This window comes from Dunckerocampus dactyliophorus, chromosome 20, assembly GCF_027744805.1.
Source record: "Dunckerocampus dactyliophorus isolate RoL2022-P2 chromosome 20, RoL_Ddac_1.1, whole genome shotgun sequence".
Taxonomy (NCBI): Eukaryota; Metazoa; Chordata; class Actinopteri; order Syngnathiformes; family Syngnathidae; genus Dunckerocampus; species Dunckerocampus dactyliophorus.
This window is the reverse complement of record NC_072838.1, coordinates 4935314-4947572: the sequence shown is the minus strand read 5'-3', so window position 1 is coordinate 4947572 and position 12259 is coordinate 4935314. Positions and strand designations below refer to the sequence as shown.

At 39.7% G+C, this 12259-nt stretch overlaps 1 protein-coding gene across 1 annotated transcript in view; it reads left to right on the top strand.

Annotated features, from left to right (window-relative positions):
- Positions 1-12259, top strand: part of sacm1la (SAC1 like phosphatidylinositide phosphatase a) — a 41351-nt gene that overhangs the window by 17704 nt on the left and 11388 nt on the right. The window contains exons 5-14 of the mRNA XM_054763897.1: positions 66-215; positions 1941-2000; positions 5410-5443; positions 5534-5635; positions 7075-7160; positions 7257-7343; positions 10308-10376; positions 10543-10622; positions 10824-10922; positions 11015-11153. Of these exons, the coding sequence (XP_054619872.1) occupies positions 66-215; positions 1941-2000; positions 5410-5443; positions 5534-5635; positions 7075-7160; positions 7257-7343; positions 10308-10376; positions 10543-10622; positions 10824-10922; positions 11015-11153 (906 nt within the window). The remainder of the gene's footprint in view (positions 1-65; positions 216-1940; positions 2001-5409; positions 5444-5533; positions 5636-7074; positions 7161-7256; positions 7344-10307; positions 10377-10542; positions 10623-10823; positions 10923-11014; positions 11154-12259) is intronic.

The window sequence follows — 12259 nt, the reverse complement described above, 5'->3', positions numbered from 1 at the left end:
TGTACGCATGTGTATGCTCGTTTGCCAGCCCCCTGTAAAAGATTTTGTTTTCTGTCCTTTTCTAGTCTCAGGAGAATAAGACCTTCCTGTCCATGCTTAACAATGTGCTGACTACAGACGGTTTCTACTTTAGCACCGACTACGACCTGACACACACCCTACAGCGGCTGGCCAACACCAGCCCTGACTTCCAGGAGATGAGCCTGCTGGAAAGGGTGAGTGATCCAACCGACAACCTTAAATCCCGCTTTCATTCAGTACAATGACATACATTCAAGAAACCTCAACTATTGCATTTAATTCACGCAAACCACCTTTTGAAAACGCATGTACAATGGAAGCCCACCTTTTAATGGTTCAGTGCCTTTTTTATCTGAAAATAGTCCATCTTTTTTTTTTCTTTTTTTGCAGAAAACCAATCTCATACACCCAAAGTTGATAATAACTTCCGCATTTAATAATAAATACAGTTTACAGCATAATAATACATAGGGATGTCCCGATCGGATCTTCAACAACGGGATCGGCTGCCGATCTGCTGCATTTTCAAGATAAGCGATAAAAGATGAGAGGCACGTTTATTCTTGCACCCAGTGTGTATCAATGTCAATTACCAATGTCAACACACACACCACACTTGCGGCCTTCAAATAAGAGGTCTCTTTGTCACATTTGTCTAATTGTGTAAACAAAATAAGGGTGTCATAAAAATATCTTACATTAATAACACGATTGGAATTGCATCAGAGACTACATCTTCCTTAATCACAAACACTTGCATATTTTGTAGCAATATGTGCTGAGGCTGACATCCCATTAGAAAAGTTAGCCAAGCTACAACCATTTTTCAATTACTGGACAACATGGGCCAATGATGTAAATGGTAAATAGTCTAGCGCTTTTCCACCTCCAAGGCAGTCAAAGCGCTCTATGCTGGTAAAATAAGTGGAAAAGGCAAAAAAAAAAAAAAAAACGGAATTCTAAAAAAATTAAGACGAAAAAAACAGAATTTGGGAAAAAAAAATAAAACTGGTTTCATAGGGCCTTAAGAGAGTTTGTTAAAAAAAAAAACTCATACAGTATATTCTATATCACACCACAGATTGATCTATAACCATGTCAAACATTTGGGTTGACATCAAAAGACAAATATGAGAGCAGAGAGCAACATTTCAGCTGTTATTTCCAGGTATTTACATCAGGATTTGATTCACAATTTAGATAGCATCTTTTGTTTGAACTAGGGGTGCTCCGAACACTGCCTATTTATGCTGCCTATTACGATACCGATCATTCATGTGTGAGCTCGGCCGATACTGATCCTGATTTATATGGCTTAACTGTAAATTTTTCAATTTATTTATGATGTGTGCTGTTGGCCAGGAGCATCATAGGGGGAGAGACAGGCCCATTTCTGCCAAGGGCTGCAAAAAAAATATTAAGAATTAGTTAAAATGTCATGATTATTACAATATAATTTAAAAAAATTTAAAATGGGGGGCAATCTTGTTTTTGTTTTTTGTTTTTTTCAATGGGGCCCAGAATTCCTGGAACCATAAAATCACCTTCATTTAGACAAAAACATATTTGACTTACTTTTTCAAGAGAACATATATCACTTGTGATACGCCAGTTGGTTCCCTGAGAATTTTTTTTTTTTTTTAAATGTTGCATCTACATAAACAATAATGAAAAAAACATGTAAATCTACACCAAATTCAAAACCAATTCAAATCTGCTTCTCACTCCTCCTCATGGTTTGGTGGAAGTTGGTTGAATAGTTTTTGCATTTCCTGCTAGCAAACACTCATGAGATGATAACCTCTTTGCCACACAAGCTATGGATTCTGCTGATGAAATGTTACAAAATTACATTGTATTACATTGTATTGGTATACAGGTGACTCGCTGAGTTTCTTATCTAGCCACTTGTGTTTTAGGCTGATCAGAGATTTGTGTGGAATGCAAATCTCCTCCGAGAGTTGGCAGCACAGCCAGAGGTAAGCTGTCTCTAGAGGTGGTACTTGCTTGCTTTTTTAAGAGGATATATTATGGAAAAACATTTTTTTTAATACACTCCTGATCAAAATCTTAAGACCAGTTGAAAAAGTGCTAGAATTTGCATTTTGCACATTTGGATCTTAATGAGGTTTTAAGTAGAGCTACAATATGCAAAAACAAGAAGACGTGTGAGACAAAAATCATTTTGAAAAAGTGATTTATTGAAAACAATAATAATTATTATTATTATTATTATTTTTATATTGAAAACATATATATATGAAAACAATAATTAAACTGAAATAGGCTGTTTATCAGCTGATCAAAAGTTTAAGACCATCGCTCAAACAATAACAAACAACTCTGTAAAATCAGAACCAAAAATGTTCTCAGTAGGACTCAGTAATGAGTAGCGCCACCATTCTTGTTAATCACTTCAAAAATTGCTTTGGGCATGCTTGATGTGAGTGTTTCCAGGAGGCTAGTGGGAACATTGCTCCAAGTGGTGAAGATGGCTTCACGAAGGGCATCAACTGTCTGGAACTGATGGCCATTTTTATAAACTTCCCTTGCCATCCATCCCCAATGCACCAGTAAGGGCCTTAATGTGGGTGGAAGACCGCCCTGTGTCTTGATGGACAGCCAATTGGATCCTCCGGCTCAGCGCAAGTGTGATTTTTTTTTTTTTTTTTTTTTTTGGGGTCAGCCACTTGACTTTTTGTTCCATAATGCTCAGGATCGTTCAAAAAATTTTTAATGACCGATTTACTGCACCCAACCTCAGCAGCAATGGCACGCTGCGAGAGGCCTTGCTTATGCAGCTCAACAATCCAACCACGTTCAGTAAGAGAAACCTTCTGAGCTTTAGCCATCAGGAGGGCATGACAGTGTGAATGCCTGACAGAAAATGAATATTTTTCGCAGATTTTGGCTTTTATAGCCTGTGGTCTTAAACTTTTGAGTTGTTTTTTTTTTTTATTTCAGTTTGTTTTCAATAAATTACTTTTCCAAATGCTTTTTGTCTCACTCTCCTTTCTTGTTTGTGCATATTGTAGCTCTACTTAAAACCTCATTAAGATCCAAATGTGCAAAATGCAATTCTAGCAATTTTTCAACTGGTCTTAAGATTTTTATAAGGAGTGTATATGTGTATATATGTGTGTGAAGTGTCTACCCAACCGTTAAATGTGAAATGACGCTACCAAGTATTTTTGTATGCTAGCTGCCAATGTGTGAAGATGTTTTTCAGCAGGCTGTTTAGATTTTGGCAGAGGTGGGAGCAGGCAATGTTTTGCGAGGCTCGAGTAAATCAAGTTTTTAATCTCAAGTCTCAAGTAAAGACGTCTAACAAGTAAAGAAGTCTCAAATCAAGACAAGACAGATCGAGTCCAGTCCAAAGTCATAAGCTTGGAATTTTTGAGTCCTTACAATGATAAGCAATGATAAGTGTCTCCCAAACAAAATGCCTTTTTTAGCTATTCCATTTGACAAATACAATGCATTTTGAATGGTTTTATTTTTTTAATAAAATAAGAGCCGTGACAAGACTGCTGACATAGCACTCAGGATTTAGTGCACAGAAATGTAATCCCCACATTCATTGTTCTTAAACCTGATTGGACGTTAATAGATACATTCAGTTGTCATCTTGCTGTAACCGACATAACGATCACGTTAGTTGAATACTTTGAATGGGGACACATTTTACTCAACACACTCACTTAAAGGGTCACTGACATGATTTTTTCACTTTGCTTAAATATGTTCTATATTGTTTAAAGCAAACATTAAATTACTAAAAATTTCAATGCACATCGCCCGCCATGGCAGGTAGCTCACGCCGCGCTCTCCTGTCCTGGCATTCACAGCTGCACTCAGGGCTGCTTACAGCATGTTTCCGCTTATAAAGCATTTAGCCCCATGGCAAGTGGCTCGCCCCGCTGTTTAATCTGGTTCTCCATAGCTACAATAGCTCATTGTAGTCTAAACCTTCGTCTTTCGGAGAAGAAAACTTACAGTATCACTCAGACATTGAACAGCGGCAACAGAACATTTTGACATGACTACTATTTTGATGAAAAATATACAAGCTCGACGAGCTACTGTATGTCCAATGTTTTCTTTTTTACTAGCCTAAGATGAGAGCCGTCCCTATGCCGACGTCACTTGGGAAACGCCCTCTAGTCAGGACCGAGATCAGACGAATTTCTCGCCACGTAGTTTAAATGTAATTTTTTACTAATTTAACGTTCGCTTTCCAAAACAGCAACAATGTAGAACATAATTACAAACAATATATTTAAGCAAATTTTAAATATCATGTCAGTGACCCTTTAAAATCTCAATTATTTTCAAGTCGTCAGACATCAGTCAAGTCCTGAGTCATTGATGTGAAAGTTCAAGTCGAGTTGCAAGTCTTGGATGATATTGTCAATTCAATTCCAAAGTCATCAAAATTCTAACTCAAGTCCAAGTTGTGTGACTTGAGTCCACACCCCTGGATTTTGGCTGATGTGCATAAAACTGCCCTCATCCCAAGTGTCCACACCCATGACTTGGCAGCTACCTCGTTGAAGATCTGCCATTGTCCTTTCTCAAGTGTGGCCCGGGGACCGTTTTAGGCCCGTAGCTGATTTTTTGTTTTTTGGCCTATTCTATAAATAAAATTAATGAATAATCAGATATACTTTATAATTAGAAACAGTATTTCAGTACATTAAAGTCATAGCTGTTTGCTTTGGCAACGACAACACAAAGCTAAGATGTCAGTTTTCTTCAAATAGCTTAGCATATACAGTCGTCCCTCGCTACATTGCCATCCGGACATAGCTCCCTCAGTCTATCGTGGTTTTCAAATGTTAATTAATAAATGACCGTTGTTTCGTGGTTGACTATAGACTATTATTAATCCAGAATATTGAAAGACAAGTCATATGTAGTATTCTGGTCACTAGGCATCAGTAACTAAGACATTACCTTACATTACATTACCTTAAGTGGCAAGGCTTTGAGTTAGCCATGGTCCGACACGACATCGTGAAAAAGTTCTCCTCCAGGATTGGTTGTTGCGTAGTGAATAATGTCCAAGGGGCCTCTCGCATCCGTCAGTTTTTTTGTATGCAGCCGTCCATAGAAAATGTTTGACACCCCTGGACTACAGAGAACCACAAATAATGTCAAAGTCAAAAGCAAAAGCTGCTGTGGATACAAAGATTGTCACGCATCAGCACACCATGGTAGGAGTGCTGTAATTCTTGATCCTTAATGTATTTTGACAAACACTATTATTATGTCACTTAGGGGATTGTTTTAATCAGCAATATGTATGTTTCCTTTTAAGAATTAAGCATCTTTGCAGAGTTGTGTATTCTTCTAATCAATCCTAACAACATCCAACTTCTTTTTTAGCTCCATAGGTTTGCACTACCGGTGGTACATGGCTGTATCCTTTTATCAATATATGTAACTGAAGATGTCTTTTGTGGTTTTAAATGAACTCTTAAAAAATACTCTCCTTAATGTATTGCTCCAGTTATTGTTATGAAACCATGTCGTATAAATGGGAAGATCTTTGAATGGATCCTTATATCCCGGAGAAGCTGCTTCCGGGCTGGTGTCAGATACTTTGTCAGAGGTAAGGCACAAAGCTGGCTGGTTGGAGTTAAACATTTACTCTACCTATTGTTTGTAATTAAAATATGAATATACTGTACGCTGTCAAATACGCTGATCCAGAGCATCCCAAACACACTCATTGGATGACATGGCCACGAAAGAACCGAGATGTTTTCAGCTTACAGGAATTGTGTACATATTCTTGTAACATGGGGCTGTGCATTATCCTGCTGCAACATAAAGTGATGTTCGGTCAATGAATGGTACAAACAAGGTTCTCGTCGCGGTATCTCTATGCAGTCGAAAGGCCGTCAATAAAATGCACCTGTGTTTGTTGCACATAACATGTGCCTGCCAATACCATAACACCACCACCACTATGGGCCACTCCAGCCACAATGTTGACATGAGCAAACTGCTCATCCACATGACACCACACACACTGTCTGCCATCTGTCCTGTAAGGTCAAAATAGGGATTCAACCGTAAAGACCTCTCCAAAGGGCCAGACGCCATCAAATTGACGATGAGCTGCAGTCAAGTAGAGCTTTGGTGGTACAGAGGTAGAGGTACTGCTGCAGGAAATTTGCCACAGGAAAAAGATTCTATTCAGTAGCTGTAACGCAGGTTACATCACCAACAAAAAGCAGAGAAGGCTGTCACACTTGCAGTGAACGCAACAGAGGAGCTGAAAAAGAAATGGTTTGACCTCAAATCCGACGGCAAAAAAAACTAAATTGCAACGGACAGCAGGGGGAGCAGCAGATACCCAAAACTTGTCTGAGTTGGACTAGCGAATCGGGCTGTCATCAGGTAGGCAATGGGAAAAGTCGAAATGTTTTTTTTTTTTTTCCTTTAAGTTGAACTTCCCCACCCTACTTATTTGGAGTGCCATCGACTGAGAGTATGGATACAGACCTGGGCCCCTCCCTGTGCGGCTGCTACTCCAGAGAAAGCGCAAAGGTTTTTTGGGGGTTTTTTTAAACGCCTTTTTATTTAAAATGTGTGTCTTAAAGGTAGGAGTTTTCATGTGTGTGAGAGATCAAGATACGCCCTAGTATTGGACCAAGAGCCGCAATGATGGCTTGATTTATTCACAGATGAAGTCCCGCAGAGCCAACCTGCGGCAGAAACCAAACCCTCGAGCAGCAGTACGTCTACGCATACTCGGTCCTGTGCCCCTCCACGCCTGATCAACGAATATGATGTATTACTGTACAATTGTATTTTAAAGACCTGCACGAAAGCAGAATATACAACCAATGTGCCAACATGTCGCCGCTGACTGTGTTCAGTATTTTTGTGTATTACTGTGAAGGTATAAAATAGTGTACAAGGATGTTTATAAAGCAACTTACTTTTGTTGTGATGATCTTTGTCAAACCTTATCTTGGTTTTAGTTTTGCGCATTAATATTGGCATATTGCGGCTATGTCAGGTCTGTTTTCTTTTCTTCAGGCATTGACTCTGAAGGCCATGCTGCCAACTTCGTGGAAACTGAACAGATAGTATTGTATGAGGGAGCCAAGGCATCCTTTGTACAGGCAAGTATGACAATTGTGGTGGGTGATCTTTGGTTGACTTGATAGATTATAGGAATGTTGAACTTGGCATTGACAATGGCATTTTTTATCCCACAGTCACGAGGTTCTATGCCCTTTTACTGGAGTCAAAGGCCCAACCTTAAATATAAACCTAAACCCATCATCAGCAAAACAACCAGTCATGTAAGGACAGGACTTCAGTTTGTGTGGTGTTCTTTTAATAAAGACCAGTGTCTGTGTAGATTGTCAGTCATCCAGGTCATGGTAATCCTCAGTAGGTTGAATCGAGGCAACTGGACTCTTCTTGTTGGTTGAAGACTTTCACCTTTTATCCAAAAGGCGTCTTCAGTTCTAAATTTTAAGTGTGGAGATCCTATATATATCCTTTACACAGACCTGATCAAAACCCGTTGAAAAATGTATAGAATTTGCATTTTGCACATTTGGATCTTAATTAGATTTTAAGTAGATCTACAATTTGCAAAAGCAAGAAGGGGGAATGAGATTTTTAAAAAAAAAACGACATTTGTAACTTTTAATTTAAACAAACAAGCAAAAAACTGAAATATGTTGTTTATCACCTGATCAAAGGTTTTAGACCACAGGCTATAAAAGTCAAAATTTGCTCAAAATTTTCATTTTCTGTCATGCTCTCCTGATAGCTAAAACTAAGAAACTTTCTTTTTTTTAACGTGGTCAGATTGTGGAGCTGCATAAGCAAGGCCTCTCGCAGCGTGCCACTGCTGCTGAGGTTGGGTGCAGTAAGACAGTCATTCAAATTTTTTTTAAAGATCCTGAGCATTATGGAACAAAAAAGTCAAGTGATAGACCCAAAAAAGTCGCACCTGCGCTGAGCCGAAGGATCTGATTGGCTGGCCATCAAGACACAGGGACGTCTTCGACCCAAATTAAGGCCCTTACTGGTGCCGACTGCAGCGCAATAACCATCAGACGGCATCTACGGGAAAAGGGTTTAAAAAAGAAAAACTAATTCAAAGACCTCGTGTCGTTCAATGCCACAAAACTGCCCGTTTAGACTTTGCCAGGGAGCATCGAACATGGGACATTGAAAGGTGGAAAAAATGTAACCTTGACAGTCCAGATGGCTTCCAACGTTACTGGCATGACAAGGAGAACCCACCTGAGATGTTTTCTACCCGACACATCATGATCTGGGGTGCTTTTTCATTCAGTGGAACACTGGAGCTTCAGATTGTGCAGGGTCGTCAAACGGCGGATGCCTAAGTGCAGGTGTTGCAGCGGGCATCCCTCATGACTGAGGGCCCTCGTCTGTGTGGTAACAGCTGGGTTTTCCAACAGGACAACTCTGCAGTTCACAATGCTCGCTTGACCAAGGACTTCTTCAGGTAGAATAACATCACTCTTTTGGACCATCCTGCATGCTCCCCTCATTTAAATCCCATAGAGAACATTTGTCGATGAATGGCAAGGGAAGTTTATAAAAATGGCCATCAGTTCCAGACAGTCTCCTGGAAACACTTGAATCAAGCATGCCCAAACCCATTTTTGAAGTGATTAACAAGAACGGTGGAGCTACTCATTACTGAGTCCTACTGGGAACATTTTTGGTTCTGGTTTGGAGAGTTTTTTTGTTATTTATTGCACAATGGTCTTAAACTTTCGATCAACTGATAAACAGCCTATTTCAGTTTAATTGTTTTCAATAAATTGTGTTGTTGTGGCCTGTGAACGACCCTCTAGCATAGTTATATATCGTTCAACTGGCTGGTGGCAAAACAACTCGTTAGTGGCCATTGTAAGCAGACAATAGGTGATGGCGTAAACCTCCTCTGTTGAGATAGGGCCTTTCAAGTTTTATGTAGATGGGTTCTTTCACACCTATTTCAAAGCAGAAGTCTTCCCTATGCAGAATTTGGATATTGTTGTCCTCAAAGGAATGTCCCTCCTCTGGGCCTGAAGAAATTGCCTTCCTATGTTGTGCCATAATTTTTGCCATCTACAGTACAACAAGAAGGAGGGCCACGACACCCGAGCCTGAGGTTCGAAACAGCAGGCGAAGTGTGGTGACACCTTACATGGCTTGTTTGTCAGAGACACTTCGATTTTTTCAATCACAACATAAATATGCATTTCGACCCACCAACACCTTAAGATAAAATCTGGTTCACCCAGAGGACAAAATCACAAAAAGCGAACTCAGCAATGTTGTTTATGCAGTGCAATGTAGTGAGGAGTGCAAAAACGTCTACATTAGTGAAACCAAACAACCTCTACACCAGGGGTCTCAAACTCGTGGCCCGTGGGCCATTTGTAGCCCGCCAAGTCACATTTTGCGGTCCGCGACTTGTCTTCAAAGATTACTGTCATACGGCCTGCGACAAGCCAATGTTACTTGTAGGATGCACACATAAGCCTACACTGAACTAAGAGTGAGTGAGTCTTAGTGAGTCTTAAAAATGTGGCAAAAAAATTCCACCCATTTTCTATACCGCTTGTCTTCATTCGGGTCACAGGTAAGTTGAAGCCTATCCCAGCTGAATGCAGCAAAATATAAACTGTGAAATTATTTATTTGATTCACCCTATTACTGTACCACTTATTGTGAGCCATGTATCGTATGTCATATTGTGAGGTACCCCGAGATTCCCAGCCCTACTCCGAATACTTGATGCGGCCCAGCCTCACTCAGACTCTACCTCCAGCGGCCCCCAGTAAATTGTGTTTCAGACCCCTGCTCTACACAAACATATGGCTCAACATAGGAGGGCAGTTTCCTTAGGCCATAAACCAGCTGTTCATACACCATTCTGCTTACAATCATGTAGTGACATATCTCCCTTGAAGATTGTCACATTCTTGGGGAACAATGGCCACTAACGAGTTGTTTTGCTGTCAGCCAGGTGAATGATCTAGCGCCTATGCAAGAGGGTCGTTCAAGGGCCACACTGACCACCACAACAACAACCCGTGGTGTCCATCCCCAGTGTACACACCCAACAGGGACATATAAGGAGGGGAACTCCACACCTAAAATTTAGAACCGAAGAAGCCTTTTGAAATAAGGGTGAAACATCTTCAACCACCAAGAAGAGTCCAGATTCAACCTTTAGGGGAGTAAAGACCAGTGTTAAAAGTTGATGCTAACCACCAACCAACATTTTTCAGATGGATGGTTTCCAGAGGCATTTTGACTCTCAACTCCTCATCTATGGGAAACAAACCATTCTTAATCTGGTAAACTATGTTTTGTTTTTTTAACAAGAAAATGGAAAGGTAGATGTATTGAAAAAACACCGTTCCATAAGGTGGATTGTGGATATATATATATATATATATATATATATATATATACATATATATAAATACACACACATCAGTAATCAGTGTATTTTTTTTCTAGGTAAATCAGAAGGGTTCTGAAAAGCCACTTGAACAGGCATTTGCCAAGATGGTATCCGGTATGAACAACGGTATGATCAAGTAAGTTGTACTTTTTTTAATCATGCTATTTTTAGATTAGAACAGCATAGCCTTCCTAAAACATTAGTTACGTCATGTATTTCTTTCATCTCTATTCTAAGCGTTGTGAAAAAATGTCGCCGTTTGATTTTTTTACAGATAATAATTTCTTTCACAGCTTTTGAGTCATCTTTTCAGACCGGTATGTTCTTCTGTATTTAGTTACATAGCCTTCGACTTCCACAAAGAGTGCAGCCACATGAGATGGGATCGTCTCCAAATCTTGGTGGAAGCGGTTGCTGAGACACAAGATGAATACGGGTATTTTAAACAACAGCTTTATGAATGACATTAGGCTATTAGGGAAGTGATGACTGCAAAGAAGAGGGAAATTAATTTCTTTCTGTGTGCAGTTACTTCATGGTGAACTCAGAAGGAAAAGCGCTTGTCCAGCAGAAAGGAGTCTTCCGCAGTAACTGTATGGACTGCTTGGACAGAACCAATGTCATCCAGAGTCTATTGGCGCGACGCTCTTTACAGTCTCAGCTCCAGGTAAATACAAGCACAAAAAACACAATTAAGAGACCCTTTTCCACAGCAGCAAATTTTCTCATTTACTTGGGATTTTCAAAAACTCCAACTTTCCCAGATAAGTTTCATACCACTACTAAGTACAAACAAGCAAAAGAAGAGAAGCCACAAGAACTGTACCAACGACTCTTTTCAGCATACATTTATAGGAAGATATTCAGCTTTATTTTCAAATGACCTGGGGCCTCATCTATAAAACTGCGTGGAAATCTGCAAAACACCAGAAACCCAAAATGTGTGTACGAACAAAAGTATTCAGAAAAAAGTGGCGTACACAAACATTCACACAATTTGTGCTTCACCTGCTGTTCAAATGTGCGTACGCAACTCCACCCCACATCACACCCTCTCCATGCCTTCAGTTCACCATAAATGGTCAATGCAAAGTGGCTCACGAATGCAGCATCCATTTTTGACCCTTGCTTGCATTTCGCTTGATTGTTCTGAATCATGGCTGCTGAGAAGATGAAGATGAAGAAGCGGAACTTCACCGAAACTGAGGTGGAAATCTTGGTGGGGGGGTGGAGAGCTGAAGGCTCGTAAAAACATAATATCTGGAGGACACAGCAGTGGCATAACCAGTCGAACGGGCGCACCGTTTTTCCATTTTTGTGAGCATGTTTCTACATTTTTACTCATTGATGCTACATTTTAGATTAATATTAGCTTAGTAAAATCTGTTGAATTTAAAGATGGACACAATAATTCAAAACGAAGTTGTGTTGAAAATTAATTGCTGTAACTCCAGATGGATAGTTTAAAAATATTTAACTTCATGATGACATTAACACAATCAAATTGTTAGGTATATTATAATTATTTTACAAGGAACTAATGTGTGGCTTTCATCCAATGATGGAAAAGTCTTTATTGGCTTCGATTGCATGTTTATTTCTAAAAAATAATTTCACCACACTACTTAAAATGTGTGTCGCCTTTTTGTCATGTCTCCAAAAGGTGCGTACACCAACTACAAAGGTGGCATAGAGGTGCGCATATTCTCACGTCATGTTGTGTTTTTATAGGTGCCATACTTTGTGTGAAAAACAGTGTACACAAGGTTTTGG